This window comes from Phalacrocorax aristotelis, chromosome 7, assembly GCF_949628215.1.
Source record: "Phalacrocorax aristotelis chromosome 7, bGulAri2.1, whole genome shotgun sequence".
Classification (NCBI taxonomy): domain Eukaryota; kingdom Metazoa; phylum Chordata; class Aves; order Suliformes; family Phalacrocoracidae; genus Phalacrocorax; species Phalacrocorax aristotelis.
Genome location: NC_134282.1, coordinates 21,271,490 through 21,287,678, shown reverse-complemented (window position 1 = coordinate 21,287,678; position 16,189 = coordinate 21,271,490). Strand labels below are relative to the sequence as shown.

The 16,189-nt window shown below is 40.1% G+C and overlaps 1 protein-coding gene across 1 annotated transcript in view; it reads right to left on the bottom strand.

Annotated features, from left to right (window-relative positions):
- FARSB (phenylalanyl-tRNA synthetase subunit beta) overlaps window positions 1-15,356 on the bottom strand; it is a 39,383-nt gene extending 24,027 nt beyond the window's left edge. Inside the window, exons 1-14 of the mRNA XM_075099232.1 lie at window positions 15,244-15,356; window positions 13,914-13,969; window positions 12,577-12,731; window positions 11,981-12,053; window positions 11,376-11,491; window positions 10,777-10,927; window positions 9,400-9,508; window positions 7,949-8,019; window positions 6,563-6,624; window positions 6,425-6,476; window positions 4,841-4,902; window positions 4,209-4,416; window positions 3,702-3,782; window positions 675-767 (exon numbers count right to left, since the gene is read on the bottom strand). Coding sequence (XP_074955333.1) covers window positions 675-767; window positions 3,702-3,782; window positions 4,209-4,416; window positions 4,841-4,902; window positions 6,425-6,476; window positions 6,563-6,624; window positions 7,949-8,019; window positions 9,400-9,508; window positions 10,777-10,927; window positions 11,376-11,491; window positions 11,981-12,053; window positions 12,577-12,731; window positions 13,914-13,969; window positions 15,244-15,301 — 1,347 coding nt within the window. The 5' untranslated portion in view covers window positions 15,302-15,356. The remainder of the gene's footprint in view (window positions 1-674; window positions 768-3,701; window positions 3,783-4,208; window positions 4,417-4,840; window positions 4,903-6,424; window positions 6,477-6,562; window positions 6,625-7,948; window positions 8,020-9,399; window positions 9,509-10,776; window positions 10,928-11,375; window positions 11,492-11,980; window positions 12,054-12,576; window positions 12,732-13,913; window positions 13,970-15,243) is intronic.
- Window positions 15,357-16,189: the final 833 nt, after the last annotated feature.

Here is a 16,189-nt window from a genome sequence, read left to right as displayed (position 1 = left end):
TGAAGATCTTGAAGAAAAAAACCAAAAATCACAAAACATTAATACCCACAGGCTGCTGAAACTTTTCTAAACCTTCCTAAGGAGTGTTTACCTTTGTATTTCTTATGTTAGAAGTAAAAAAAGCCTCTAAATTTACCTTCCCTGTAAACTAAAGAAAGCATCTTTTTTAAAAAAACAACACTCTCTAAAAGAAACACAAAAACTAGGGGTACGCTTCTAGGTATTTTCAGAATTGTTGAGAATACTGTACTTGAGCTCTCTCTGTTCTAGCAAAGATCAGATTATCTTGAAATGGGTATTAAAATACAGCAATACATAATAATAATAATAATAAAAGACTAATAATGGTTAATAATTTTTTAAAAAACATTTCCTATCCAGAGCTCAGGAAGCTTAGAGATTGCCAGGTCTAGTAGTTCCATATATACTGAGTGGCTTTTCTAAACGTGGGAGCTGATCAATCACCTGGGATTTTCTGTAATAAGACAGCTCAATTTTGTCACATGCTGTCATACAGAGCATGGTATTTTACTTTAAAACTGCACATCCTCTTTAATGCAGAATAAGTAGCTCTACAGTTTATAAATTTTATTTCCTTTTGGTTCCTTTCTTTCCTCTTTAAATATAGAATCTGTGACAAAGTTGCTCTCAAAATTTGACCTGAATTCTCTCACCTGAAATTCTGCAGTTTTGGGGTTTGCTATGCGCACTGCTTTTGTTGCAGAGATATCCGTGCCAAGTTTATCTGCAATGTCTTCTTGAGAACACTGAGAGGAAGAGACAAAAAACCACCAAGGTCAAGTAGTTAAAACAGACAGTAAGCCAATGAAGAAATTTGATATCAAGAATGAATGATGCAATTGTAGGAGTTGCTCTGAGGCCCCATAAGATACGCTCTCATGTGCAACACCCACTCAGAATAAAAAATTAAGCCTCAGCCTTAAGACTAAGTAGGGAAACTGATTTATGTACAAATATTAATTACTAACCAAAATAAAGCTAGTTAAAAAAAAAAAAGGCAAGTACTTATTGAGGCTTCTGTCATGGATTGCTGTCATCTGTTTTAAAAACAGAGGCTCAGATTCTGCCCCTGACTTTCAGTGGGTATTTTATTCTGAAAATAGCACTTGTAAAGGGAATGGTACCTGAGCTTTCTCACAAAGAAAACAATCCCTTGGAGGCTACTTACAGGAAGTGAAGCCCTGTCTATCAAAAATCGGGTCATATGGCCAAACCTTCAATTTTCACAGCTGCACAGGATTCTCATAGTTCATTGTTGTTGTTTTCATTTTTTTTTGAGTTGGAGTATTTTTAAAACCCTTCTTCTCAAGGTGTATTTTTAAGCAATCAGTAAAGCAGTAAACATGTACTTTGTCAGGCTCAGACGATGCCTGTGCACATACAGTGACTGATGCTGCTGATAAGATCCACACTACATATTTCCAGAACTTATACCTTTATTAATGTATTAAAGAAACCAATGCAGACTAGGCATGTAACTGAGGATTTGCTAGTATACTGCAGTCTCCCAGTAGTGTTTCCTTTGCACTGGCACACTCTGAAAAGTGTGTTGATAGACCAAATATGAGGAAAACGAGCAGATGATCCCCTCTGAAAAAGTAGATTATTGATACAAAAAAATAAAATCTTAACTGAATACTGACGTTAGGAGGAGAAAACTGTGTTAAACAGTTTTCAGATGTGTATCTAAACTACGTATGTTACCGCGATTTAACTAAATGCATTTTGGCTAAATTGGAGCTCCTCACAGAAAGCGATGTTATTATGTACAAGTATAATTCGGGGCTTAAACCAAGAAACAGATTGTATGCACAAACACATAAACAGTGTTTGTCATATAACACTGGGCTACAGAATGTTGTAGCATAAATGATATTTCTCGTAGTCATAGGCCTCACTCTGGTGCTTTAATAAAATGTTGGTGACACAGCAGACTGTGGGTTTCCTCATGTCACAGCAGAAATACAAATGCATAATGTGCTAACATGATACACTGTGTGATCTTACAAAATTCTGACATTGCAGTTCATAAAGGTCCTCAGTTGTAGTGATGTAATACATTCAGTGTTTTTAAGCATATTACCTATTCAGTGCTGAAAAAATGGAATTATATTTATTAATTAGAAAGCACCATGTCACACATATTATTTCCCCAACTGGTACTACCACAGTCTGTAGTCTAAATATCTTTGTCAAATACTAGCACTGCAGGAAATAATACTAGTTATTATCCTGGTTACTTAAATGAGTTAATAATAAAATACTAAAACTGGAGTATGTTTTTCAGACTTTAGAATTAGTCCAAATTTTGCTTTTGAGGCTCCATGAAATCTGAAACTGTTAAAAATTCATTCAATCCATTTGGATTCCCAACTTTAGTCACAATACCTGAACTTTTCAAATGTGTGGAAGTGTATTAGGAGCCTGCATCATTGTATCTTAAAATCTTTGAGTAAGCTATCAAAAAATAACCTGTGATCGGATAACTATCTCTTAAAAGGTTGTGTACTTTTAGGGATGTATACTTCAGGCCACCTAGTAAGTTTTGAGTTCAGGAAAAGGTTGAGAAATACCACAGATGTTTTAATAGAAAATGTGACGGTAGCTCCCCATATGCTAAAATGTCCACAAATTGCACTTTAAGGCAAAGGCTTTGAGCAGATCTTGCAACAGAAAGGATTTTCTAAAATGTGTACTGTAATTTCAATAGCTGACTATGCCAATCTCCATGTATGGTCAGTTACTACATACATTTGAAGGGCATGGGCGTGTACTTAACTTTTTTTTTTTTTAAATAGTAGATCAGGTTCTCTGATCCACTTCACAACTATGGCAAAGGGGTATGAACAAGTGGCCATGCCAAAGATGGTGTTTTCTACTGAACATTTTATTTCAACAAAACAATCCTGCTGCAAAATTTCAGTGTTAGAAAGTATGCCAGCTGTTAGTTCCGGAGCGGCACATGCTGCTGCAGAGTCCTATTCTTGGTAAAAGCCTACTTGCATGGCTGTAACAAATAATATGAACAATACTGGCAACCACTGGTAACAACAATTACTATATTTTTATTTGTTCTTCCATGAAAAAACCCCACCTGCGGTGAAATTTACAGAGGAATTTGTGTTCCCTTAGTGTGCGTTATAATTTTTACAGGTATTCTTAAAATAAACTCTTTGCTGACTGAAAAACTACATATCAGCTTGGTATCTAATGCAAGGAATCATGGGCAAGTAACAATACTAAAAAGAGACAAATAGAAACAGGGTAGTCTCGAAACTGTAGTAATATCCACCAGAAACTATTAAGTTTTTATGTATGTTTTCCAGATTATCAAACTATGATGAACTTTGCATCTGGTGATCAAAGTCTCAAGAGACTTGCTGTCTTACAATTTCATCCTATCAAGTTAAAGTAAAAACAGTACTTCAGCATCTATTTTCGCCTCTGTACTTAGAGCTACATGCCACATTAACAGTGACTCATTCAATTTCTTTGACCTACAATCTTGTAAAATATTATACTATAATTCCAAAGCACTATCAAACAATCACCTGCCAAAACAGTAACGGATAATACTGGTACATTTATAAACAACATATCCTCAGACCATCCTCTGCAGTTTTGGCTGCACCGCTTTTCCAACACACAACTAAGAAAAATATGAAATCAATATAATATACCAGGGCAAAAGTGAGTGCTTCGGTGAATCCAGCAGCTGCCACGTCCAGTCTCAGAAGTTCTGTGAGCTTATTGAGGGGGAGCTAGAATGAAACAAGACAGTTTTCAAATTCCATCTAAAAACATTCTTCTATTTTTAGCCCGAGGTGATTCTCTGCCTGTTACATTACAGTAAATTCACTAGGGAGGTACTATGCTGGTGTGCTCAAAATCTTTGAAAGCATCAGCCAGCTGCCTTTAGGCTTGCCTGAGGAAATGAATCTCCCAATTAGAGATTTAATATGGGCTCCCTACTTAAACCCTGTCTTTTTTCAAGAACCAGCAACCACTGGTCTTGGACTTATTCAGATCAGTAGGGCATCTGTTTTGTATCCTATCCATGGTAAATACTTCTCAAGGCAAAGCATGTCAAAATATTTAATTCCTAGGTTCTGTTTTCCCCAAAGCCCTTCTGGCATGCACTAGTCATTTACTGACAACAGAGCGTTTATTTGAAGGGGCAATCTTACTTGATTAGCTATGGTGTACGTTTTCGGAATAGTCATCTGAATGTTGTTATAACCATAAGCTATTGCTGCATCTTCTACGATATCACATGCATGGATAATGTCCGCTCTGGTAGGAGGGATTTCAATCTCTATATTGTTCCCATTCCCTATGACGTGTGACTTCAAACACATCCTAGTCAGCAGCTTTGCAAGGCTTGATGGAGTTTCACTGAAACAAAACAAAAGAGTAGTAATTTATGGATCTTGCACTATATTGACTGGCTTTTTAAAGTAATCAATGTTTCTGCTGCATTGCCTTATATCCTAAAGAATTTCCAAGGGCTTTATATATGGTACATGGACTGAGCATTCCATCAGAACCAGCTCAGATTCTGACTCTAGAGATGGTAATTTTATTTTACTTCGTAACTGTTGTTTGAGGCCATAAAGAATCATTAATTTTACTTGAAAACAGGGGAAGAAGTCTTACAGAGTTGATCTAATTATGCAAGATAACCCTGAATTTTTGATAAATTAAAAAAACCCCACGGTGTAAATGTTTTTAAAACAATGCACTAATCAATGTTTTCTAGTACCTTTTTCATGATTAATGTTTATGAGTAAAAACTATGTTTTCATTTGCAATAACTCACCTGATTCCTATTTTCTTGTTAATGAGTTCAGGTTTCACCTTCTCTTTTCGGTAAGCCAGTTCCTAAAAAGAAAGACAAAGCTTTTCAGCATACACAATGCCTGCTGTTTCTACATAAGAGGACAGAATTTTGACATCTTAGTAATCTAGCTTCTTCTAATTATGATACTAAAATGACATCCACAGAAGACAAGTGTGGAATACTAGGCTAAGCTTAATATTTTAAGACAGCAGGATTTTTGAAAACATATTATAGTACGTGATGCAAAAGCTGTTCTCAATTAAGCTAGAGAGTTGAATGCAGCATGAAATCCCTGTTATTGAAACTTCCGATAATTTCTGATATATCCAAGTAACAGAGTTTCTGAAAGTTTCTAGTCACCAGTTCATCTCAAGTCACAGCCCTAAAGCAGTGAATGCTCATTCATGAGACCTCATGGTCTAGCACAGATCAAATGACTTTTAGGAAAAAAAAGGAAAGAAAACTTTCTATTTCTGTATTGGCACAGAAATATCTATTTTAGTATTTTACTTAGAAAGTTTGCGACATGTTTAAGGAAGTTATTTTCTTAAAAACCTTAGCATCTAAAACTTTGGGGATTTTCTGCTCTATTTTAGCTAGGGAAGCTACTTTGGTTACTGCAGACATTTCTGTTTTGTTGGCTATCTCTTCAGGATTCTAGGTCTTTCCTTCGTTGATTAAAGCTGACACTGGTAAAAGAAAAAGCTGAAAAACTCCTAGTAAACATACGTTTCTTTCCCTCTAAATAGTTTGTACTTGCTTGATATATCTGATTTTATGAATTCAACCAGATCTCTGTTTTTCTTCAGTTACTTTCAGGAAGCAGGAGGAATTGCTTGCTTTATACTTACTAAGATGACAAAAAAGTAAAACTCCATTACTGCAAAGAGGTCTGCCTGGGATGCTGAATGCAGGCAAACCTGCACTTGAAGTCAACGTCCTGCCTTATAGACCTTTATATAGTTGGAGTCTGCAAAGTGGAAGACTGAAAAATCCAATGTTACAAGCTTATTTTAACTGAAGAGCATTAAAGCTTCCAGGTCTGGTAAATTATGCTGAGGCTGATTTCAGTTGTCCACTGGTTTAGGCCTGAAGGACCTCTTCCTACATTCATTTTTCCTCATTTGGAACAAGTAGGTTTTAAAGGCTTTAGACACAGATTTTGACCTTTGATTGCAGATTTACTTATTCCTGAAAAAGTTCATATCACAGGAACTCCAAACCACAATAGTGGTCACCACTCATAACTTTAAACCCTACCCTTATTTTTTAAAGTATCAGGCTATGTCAGTGAGACTGTACTTTTAGCCTTATCATCAATTAGTGGAGCTTCAGAATGTGTTTCCTAGATAAGGGGAAGCTGGAGCTGGAATTATTTTTTCATGGGGCTACAGAAGGTCCTGATTCACTAATACATAGACAGTGCCAAGATGAGCTTTTATAGTATACTTCAGAACCAGCATATACTGCCTCTGCAGAAAAAGAAGACACAGTCACTTTTACCAGACTTTGTGTAAATAAAATCCTTTCCCCCGGGATACTGAGATACATCACTGTGCTTACCGGATATATGTGGGTCTTCCCATTAGGATAAACGACTTCTGCTGCTTCAACACTGATAGAGATAGAAAAACAGAAGTAAAAATGTTTTTAACACATGGCCCAAATGTAATGTCTCTCCGACTGGAGATTTATACTCACCTGAATGGCTTCTCGCAATATTCACTAAACATCGTGACTATAATATCAAGAACAATTTTTGCCTACAAAATAAAAATAATAGTCACATTGAAATCTGTCATCTACTTTTGTTGAAGTAGACAGAATACCTTAACAAAAAATGGGGAAAAAAATCTTCTCTTATACTGTCTTCATTCTGTTCTATTTGGTAACATAACAACCACAATCCTAGCAGTCTAGAACACCAGACTGAATTTCAAAAAATGTTTTTCTTCTGCTGCAAAGATATTTATGCAAAACCTTGAAATCTTTGGTTTGCATGGTTCTGAAGCATTTGTATATCTTTGCAAAACTCTGTTCTGAAGATACACCGGGTCTTTATTACCAGTTGGAACTGAGACTTCCCAATCTTTAGCCTAATTAGTCATTTCAATGAAGTTCCAAGTGAGAATGGAGGGACCATGCACTGTTTAGAAATATATTATCAAATAACCTCATCTGCAAAATCTTTTGTTTTACAGTTAGTGTTTTAAGAGGATAGTATAACAGAACATAATAATGAGATTCAGATCAACTTTCAATCTACAATCTACAGGTTTTTGATGCCTCACAGTGTAATTTCCTTCACATGAACAGAACAGCACTATTTTTACTTTTACTATCAAGGCAAGCAGCAACAAGAAGCAATTATTTATTAGTTTGCTTAGAAGCCACTCCCCAACATGCAAACTGATTTGTGCTGATAATATATCACTGTGTAGTAGGGCAAGTTAAAAGCGTCTTTGCTCTTAAGCGTCAAGATACACACTTTAGAGAAACTATGCAATGAATGCACAACCTATATTCAAGAACAGGCAATTATAACTGCTAGGCTTTCATGCTTTGAGTCACGGAATTTCCATATGGAAAGACTTCGATATGACAATTATTTGCACAGCATGCCTGCTTGAAAAAGATAAGTAAGAAGAAAAAGGTGTTGTCTTCCTTCCCTCAGCCCAAGTTTTAAGTAGGAGACAAAACAATTCTCTACAAAGAGTATTCTGGCAAAACAGGCAGCCTTAGTGAATTTTACTCTTTCGAAGCCTTTCAGATTTAGAAAAAGTGCTCAGACCAAAAAAAGCCCCTAATTTGCTTAAATTACTTTCTCATACAAACTGAACACTTAGAGTCAATGTAAAGACACGGTAAAAGCAAAATCCAATGAAAATACAACATTCTGTAGAGCAAGCCTAAAACTTTGCTGAGGGAACTCTACATAGTCCTACAACTTATCCTGCCCTTTTGAAATGGGAGATTGGCTCCGTAAAGTAAATGCCTGACTATCGTAGGTCTTTGTACTGGAGCCCTACCACACAAAGGGAAAATAATGATATTACAGCATATCAAAAGCAGGGAAGATTAATTTACCTTTGTAATATCTGTGCCTGTACATTCAACAAACACATTTCTGGTGTTTACACTTATTTTTGTATGATCTCCTAAAGCATGTGAAGACAAAAACATGTTAAGAAATGTTATTACTTTTCTTGCAATGACACTGATACAGACTCCTTTTGTGATTCAGAAAGAGCATTGTCACCTTCCACAGCTTAAAAAGCCACTGTCTACTGCACCAACATTCACAATTCTTACCAGAATAGCAGCTCTTCTTGTTTTTAAATTTATGAATCAAAAAGAGGAAAAAGACAGACCGGACTCACTGACTGGTTATGCTTTACATTGAAAGCAACGGATCTACAGCTATCTAAGTATCCATTTGAAAAAGCAAACTAGCAGAATAGTGGCCATCTGCTGGTTGTAAAGTGATTCTGCAATTCCAGAGCATCTAATTTTTCCTGGCTTTAGTAACATATTTGCATTTGATGAGTGATATGTTTAAGAAAGCAGCCTTGGACCGGAATGAATTAAATGGTTTTTTAAAAAGTGATTTAGACTGATGAATACCCATAGCTACTTCTGTGAATAACCAAGACCTCTTGATGCTGTCTGCTGATACGCTATGGGTTTGTCTACATTAGTGATTCAGGTCCTAGTGTGGGTTCCTTCTGGGCATGAATTTGCCTTGTGTCTGTACTGGAAGTCACGAGGTGTGCACTGAAGTACAGCACTGATGCTCTCAAAACTGTTTCTCAGCCAGAAGAAGCAAGGTAGAACACACACTTAGGGACACCACCTAAAGCACCTCTCTTGCAAATTGGATGCAAAGTCCCCCAGTAGTTGGTTCCCTACAAAAGCAGGGTTCTGTCAGTAAGCCACAAGCAATCCAGAGCAGCTGTACAGAAATCTGCCTCGTATTGCCTGTTAGGTATATATGTGCAGTGCATACCTTGAATGAATTTCACTGCCGGTAACCACGCAGCATCGACATAGACAGTCCTAGAATTGTACGGGATCATGCCAAATCCAACCTCTTTGTCCTTCTCACCTTTCATTGCACCATTCACTCTAATGCAGATGCACCCCGCAGGAGGCAAAGGGAAGGAAACACTTGGATATACATGGGCATTCTTCCTTCCCTTGTTTATGTATCCACACAAAATGCTTTCCTAACATAGTATCCTGTCACAAGGAACCTTTCCCGAGTTCTAGAAGGGCATGAGAAGCTAAATGCAGAGGTTTGCAGTGGGACTTTTACATCCTCTTGATGAGGATGAGAAATGAGGAACACTAGCAACCTAGGGAGGGAGCAAAAAATCTGGCTATTGAAACTGAAAGAAGCAAAGACGACTATGAAATTGTAAGTGAAACAATTTTAAGAAAACAGAATAATCCTTATTACACATCAGTGTTTCTGTTAGATACTCTGACCTGCACACAAAATAGCAGTGACAGTATAAACTACTTATAAGTAATCTTACCGTTGATGATTGGTGGCATGGACAGAACAACACCCTTGCTGTCATAAATGACAGGATAAAGTGGCTTGTTTTCGATTAGGTGTAAATAGTGCCGAAGGTGGCTGTCAGTCTGGAGAAACAAAGCACAACCTAAATTTCACATCAGCTCACTTGTGAACTTCCATAATGTCACAATCCCTTGCTGACAGATTAATGGGAATTTTGAAAGAGGGAAGGATTGGGCTGAGGGCCAGGTACTTCACTAACAAAAGCTGTTTGCTCTCAGAAGCAGGAAAACTTTGAAATGAGGGAACTGGATTTTTTTTTCTTCAGAAGTATTAAAAAACACTTCTTGAAGGATTATCTCAAAAACGCATAGGCCATGCTGTCCGAACGATGCCCTTTCTCAGCACAGCAGAACTTTCATTGCCAAACCCATGGGCACACACCCTTAGTATTTACAGGAACTTTCCTTAGAAGTTATAAAAATTAGCACTACAATACTTCTAGTTATAAATTGCTGAATACTGACACATTTATGCTTAAATTTGGTTCAAAATTTACATCTGTTCCAATGACATAGGTATATGCCATACCAAAAACATAATTTACTTTTAGTGTCTCTGATATCCCTTTGTTTCCTAGCTCTCTTACTCCTCTTTAGTCAGAGATCTTTGAGAATATATTTATCTCCATGATAATGTATGAGAATGATAACCTCTATATGTACTTATCTGTATGTGTGCTCCAGCAGCGCTGTATATTGTAATGATGCTGATAATACTACCGTTTTCAAATGCTGACATTTAAAGTGGCCCACATAAACACTGTAAAATTAGACCTGATAGAATATTTTCCTAGCATCTAACCTGGCCTCATCAAGATGCTGGGCCAAGAGCAGTGACAGATTTGAGCTTTTTACACAACTATACTTGCCTGATACGTAGTTGGGTAAATAATTCAACATCTTCCTCAAGTATATTGGCCCAATTAAAGCAACATTAAAAAATCTGACACTATTTACCCCGAGCTTTTCTCAGCTTTGTACGCTGAGTATCTTACCAGTGTAGATAGATAAATATACAACCCTTTTACAGTATTTTTAAAAGCATAATGAAAAACAGTCTTTGTGTTGATAAATCAGAGGGCTAATATCAAACCCGCTATTCTAAGAGTTATGCTTAGCCACAAAACACCATGATGTATCTTTCATGGACAATAAAAATAAAGTATTACCATGCATTTCTCATGAATATGCAAAATGTGGAACGTTCACTGGCTGAAGCTACAGAAGACAGCTGTAAGAACAACTCTTAATAACAAGGATATGAGAGATGTTAAGCCTTAGAAATTTATCTTCCTGCATTTAGTGCAACAAGTCTGAAAAATCCCACTTACCCTATAGAGATCCATAATTTGTGAAGCTGTGTACTCCTGGGATTGATTCAAGGGCTTGAATTTAATTTCAGAAGGTGCTTTAGCTGTAAAAGTAAATGGACCAGAGATGGTGTCCAAGTCATGCGTGCCTATAGCTACTAACGCTCTTCTCCTAGAAAGGAAGAAGGCAAAATAATGTTTTTACTAGTAATATTTGGAGTTCCTCTGAGATATTACCTCAAGATACTCTATACTCCTTTGCATTCATAGAACTTAGTTAAAAAGTCAAAGGGCAATTTTGAGAAGCCTAGAAATTATTTTCATGAACAACATTTTAATGAATGTTAACACCACACCTAACAGTCACAGGCAAATCCAATGGGACTGTTGCAAAACACCTCTTTCTCACTGTGGTAGAAGCTGTAACAGCTATTTATGTTGGAAAATATTGAGGCAGAAAGAGGCAAAGAAATGGGAAGGATCAAGACAGCTGCTATAAAAGGTTTTTCCTTAGCATAAACATTAACATAATGCCTCTCTGCAATAGGGATGTGCAGTCTCACCATGAGACAAAATCATACACATAGACACTATACCGTACTTGACATTTACACACTAACCTGCAAATATTTTGGTGTAGTTTTTCCTGGAGGTCAATGAAACTATCATAACGTTCCTTGGTAAAAGTTATATTACGAAGGACTGCAGCTACAGCATGAGGACGGACTTGGACAGTCTGCAATTTACAACAGCAACACATTATAAATTTCAAGTACAAGGAATATACAAACCCAAAACTGATTAAATGTGCACTTCTCTTCACAAAATCCTCTTTTGGAAAGAGTAGTAATCAAAAGAAAAATTCATGGAAAGACATCAGAATCCCAAAGGGGAAAAAAAACCCAAACAAACCCACTCCAGGTCTGGTCGAGACAAGGAAGTTTCCAGTATACTGTGTAATGGCCCAGAAGTTTAATGCAATGTCAGCATCTGAGACTTTGATTTCATCTGCTCCTAGGTTCACGCAGAATAATTTGTCTACTGTTCCTCCCCCTTCCCTTCGCTAAAAATAAATCACAATGAGTAGAGATATTTCAATTTCTTCAGCTCTTGTTCTGCAAATAAGATTTCCAGTCTCACTGCTCTTCTAAAATTTGTACTGATACCCATCTTGCTGGTTCAGAAACTCTCAATAAATTTTCAAAGGTGCAGTAAACACTTTTACCTCTTCAGTGATAATCAGCCTCTGACCTTCACCCTGAGCTGGTATTATCTTTTCATACCTAGGGAGATTTATCCTAGAATAAAACCAGAAATAAGTCTGTAAGTGAAAGAAAGAAAGTTCCCCAAATGCATGAAACTTCAGAAATGTAGCAACAATTATAGGTAGAAAATTTTCTTTGTAACATTTCTTGGCATGTAAATTAGCTAACTGTTTAAAACTTATTTCCTATGGGACGGTAAATAGATTACTAAACTAGAAAGGAAAGACTGAAGAATATCAATAAAGCCATAGCAGAAAAGTGCAATAAATTATTTTTGGTGAGAATCACAAGGGAGTTCCTCTGCAGGAGTTCTTTACAGAGGCTAAGTCTCAAATGGAACAGCAGTTGAAAAATTTTCAGAACAGATCCGAAACCCAGTCACATTCTAGTCTAGTCTTTTAAAAATATACAATAGAACCTCTCCAGGGGAACATCTGATGAATCTTATCTACACACCCGAGATCGTACTCAAAATCCAAACAAGTGGCAAGTTTGTTTATTGACCAGAAGTGCACTCGTATCCAAACAAATAACAAATCTCACAACTTGGCCTCACCTTTCTTTAAAGACCTGTAGTCCTCGGACCAACCCTTCAAGGCAAAGAAGATCATAACGGTTGGCAGGAACATCAATTTTATACAGTACAGTATCAGATGCACCCTTTGCCTTTTCTTCCCCTTTTTCTTTACTTATGATGTCTTTCTCAGATGTCTGAAATTAAGCAAAATTATGTTTTTAACCTGTAATATCTTTCCATTGACAGGAGTATGATAGTGAGATAATATAATAGGAAAAATTACATTAAATAAAAGTTCAAAGGTGTAATTTGCATTTATACAGCAAATGGACACAGCAAATACCAGAAATAATGTAAAAATTGAAACCTTCTCCGATTCAGAGACTGTAATGCAGTATACCAAAAGAAAAAGTCACTATTGGAATGCGAATTCTTAAAAAAGGGATTATAAAAGCAAGAGTCTCCAGGCTAGCAGATCCCAGTAGAGAGCTAAGACCTTAGTTTTGGCAACAGATTGGCAAATGACTTGTCATATCAAGTCTGTTCTGATAAAAAGCATAACGTATGATATTGAGATGTCTTGACAAACATCATTAAAAAATCAATTAATTCAAAATAAAAAGCAAAACCAAAACAGGTCTACCTGAACAAGATTTACATGGATAGAGTTAACAGGGCCAGCAAATTTTCATGAGTACAGAATCTTAAATCAAAACTTTAAATGTAATTAGTTACAACCTAGGTAACAATGTCCAGGACAAACACATTTTTGTGGATATTGCACAGAAGAACGCATACAAACCAAAGTCAAACAGATCTTGTAAAATATGTTCAATACATGGTCTGTGGTGGCCTTATTTATGCTACTAAATAAAACAGGGCCAGAGACTGAAAAGCAAGTGGCGCAGGCTGCCAACCTCCATGAAGTATAGCAATATGCCATCTTGGGGTCTCTTGCTTTCCAAGATGGTGATTTTTGTATATCTGTTTTTCTTTTCAGATTCAAAACACCTGAGTTAATACAGTCTATTACAACAGTATTTTATCGCAAGAACCTAAAGGTATGTGTCACATATTCTGCCCTGTGGTACGGAGATGTATGAGGATGTTTCAGAACGAAAAGCCTGCTGCAGTACTGCTGAAAGATTTTATAGATCAAGGGGACCTTCAAGTCTTGTTCACACTGGTTTTTGAGGATACCTGATGCACAGTATCCTCCAAACCTTGCCTAGATAATTTCTTGGTACATGCTAGAGGGCACTGGCCAACACTACCAGAGAATATTCTGGAAATAATGCAGTACAAACTCCTACCAAATATAAATGCTGTCAGTACGCTACATCTACTGAAAACATAACAAATAAAACGTTACTTACGACTTCATCAAGCTCCAAACCAAACTCAAAGCAAAGCTCATTAAATTCTTCATCAGCTGTGATGAAAGAAGGTGAATTACGGTTAATAAACAGACTTCAAACTTGTAATTTCTTTTGGTGTGTTTTGAGTGTTTTCAAACAAGATAAAAAATGTTATTTTGAAAAAAAGGGTACTTAAAATAATTTTGCTTATATTTCCATGAGTAGCAGTTTCTTTAGTACATATTGCATTTATTAACATGTTATTCTTACAAGTACAGCAGGGCTTCTGAGCCTTGGATCCTAGGTTCAATACCAGCTCCTCAGCCAAGTTTGTCAGACCTGACCTGACCTGTTCTGACCTGAACAGATAATGAAAACGGGAGGGAATGATTGGACAGCATCTGCGAACAGCTACTTTTTTATTCAGCTCGTCATAGAGAGCTTGCATCAACTCTGTTGTGACATCTCAGTAACACAACTCTGATCTGAACACGGAGATTTGCACCCATGTGACTTAAGAGCCTACCTACCCCAGCACGGACTAGGTAAACTACTGTCACGTCCCTAAACGCTCTTTCAGCCAAACAAACAGTTCTTGAGTCACATTTCTAAAGAGCCGGGGAAGAAGGACTGAACAGAAACACGGTATTGATTGTTTGCTTTGCCTGCTCCCACCTCTTCTCTCTCCTTTTTGACTTAACCAGTTCCTAAAACAGGCAGTGAAGCTCCATCCAGAAACCGCGGTTTGGAACTACATGGTTCTGATTTCCTGAGTGATTCGGACTCAAGCAGCACGTATCCGGCCCGAAGGCTCAAGGGCCCAGGGAGTGGTTTTCATCACTGAAATTCATCAGTGGCCCCAAATCGTGGCTTTGCCTGGCACGCCGCGGGCTTGTGACGAGCAGAGGCCGCGGAATGCCCCAGATACAGACACCGCCCTTGAGCCGAAGCCTGGCCTTCCCCCGACGGTCAGCTCAGCTCCGTGGGCGGGAGCTAAGCCACGAGCGAAGGGGCGCTTTGGGTGGGCGGCTGGAACGCCCCGTCTCCACCGCTCGTCGGGGCTTTGCCCGGACCGGGCCGGGCCGGGCCGGGCCGGGCGACCGGCGGAAGGCACTGCTGACCGGAGGGAGCCGCGGACACCTCCTGAAGCACAACCGGAGGATCCCCGGGACGCTTCGGCCAGGAGGCGCCGCGTGCAGCTGCACCGCGCCGCAACGCGCCGCCACCCCTCGGGACGCGGGCATGGCACAGCCCGCTCCGGCCCGGCCCGGCCCGGCCCGGCTACCCGGGAGGCGGCGTGAGGCGAGCCGCGGCCCCGCGCAGCCCCCGGCCCGGCCGCGCCACTCACTGTAGGTCCTGCCCAGCGCCTGGAAGAGCAGGTCCCGTTTCACGCTGACAGTCGGCATGGCGGAACCCGGCTCGCCCGCACCGCGCCTGCGCCGCCGCCCGCCAGGCCCCGCGCCGCGTCTCCTGCCGCACTGCCTGAAGGGCCGCCCGCCCTCCCTCCGGCGCGCTCCCGCCGCCCGTCTCGCTCCCCGGCGCGGCGGTGCGGTGGCAGCTCGGCCGAACGCCCCGGGAGCCGGTCCGCCTGTTCCCTGCGCCCAGGGAGGAGGCGGGCAGCGCGCCGAGCACCGGCAGCGCGGCGGGCAGCTGTGGCGGTGACATCCGCCCCTTGGCCGGCAGCCGCGTCCGTTGGGGTGCAGCGGCAGGTGCTGGCGGCGTGAGGGGCCGCCCGCCGCGGCGGCATCAGCCCGCCCTGGGCGGCGAGCCGCGGCGCGCTTCGGCTGCCCCGGCGGGGAAACGGGGGAACCGGAGGAGCGCTTTTGCAAGTCTTGGGGTGGGGGCTTTTTTCATATTGGATTTTTTTGTTTTTTGACGATCCCCGTTACTGCCAGCCCGGGCCGAATGCTGGGGGTGGGAGGAGGCTGTGCATGGACAGCTTTAGTTAGAAACGAAAGAGTTTAAACCCAAATGCCACATGAATTTTAAGTTCTTGGTCAACTTCCCTAAGCTCTTTAATTATAAGAACGTTAAGCGGGAGGGTATGTGGGGGGTGCTGAGTGTGAGGCAGACGTGGCGCCGGCCGCCCCGAGGGGAAGCAAAGGGCCGAGCCCCTCCGGTGCCAGCGCCGGTACCGCCCCATGAGAAGCGCTCCCGCCGCGCGGCGGGGCTCCCCGGGCTGATAAAGCCGCGGGTGCCCCCGCCCCTGCTGCCCAGTGCCGTTTATCTGGGGCGGGGGCAGGCGCGGCGCGCTGCTGGGGCAGCGCTGAGAAGCCGCCTCGGACCCTTCCGTG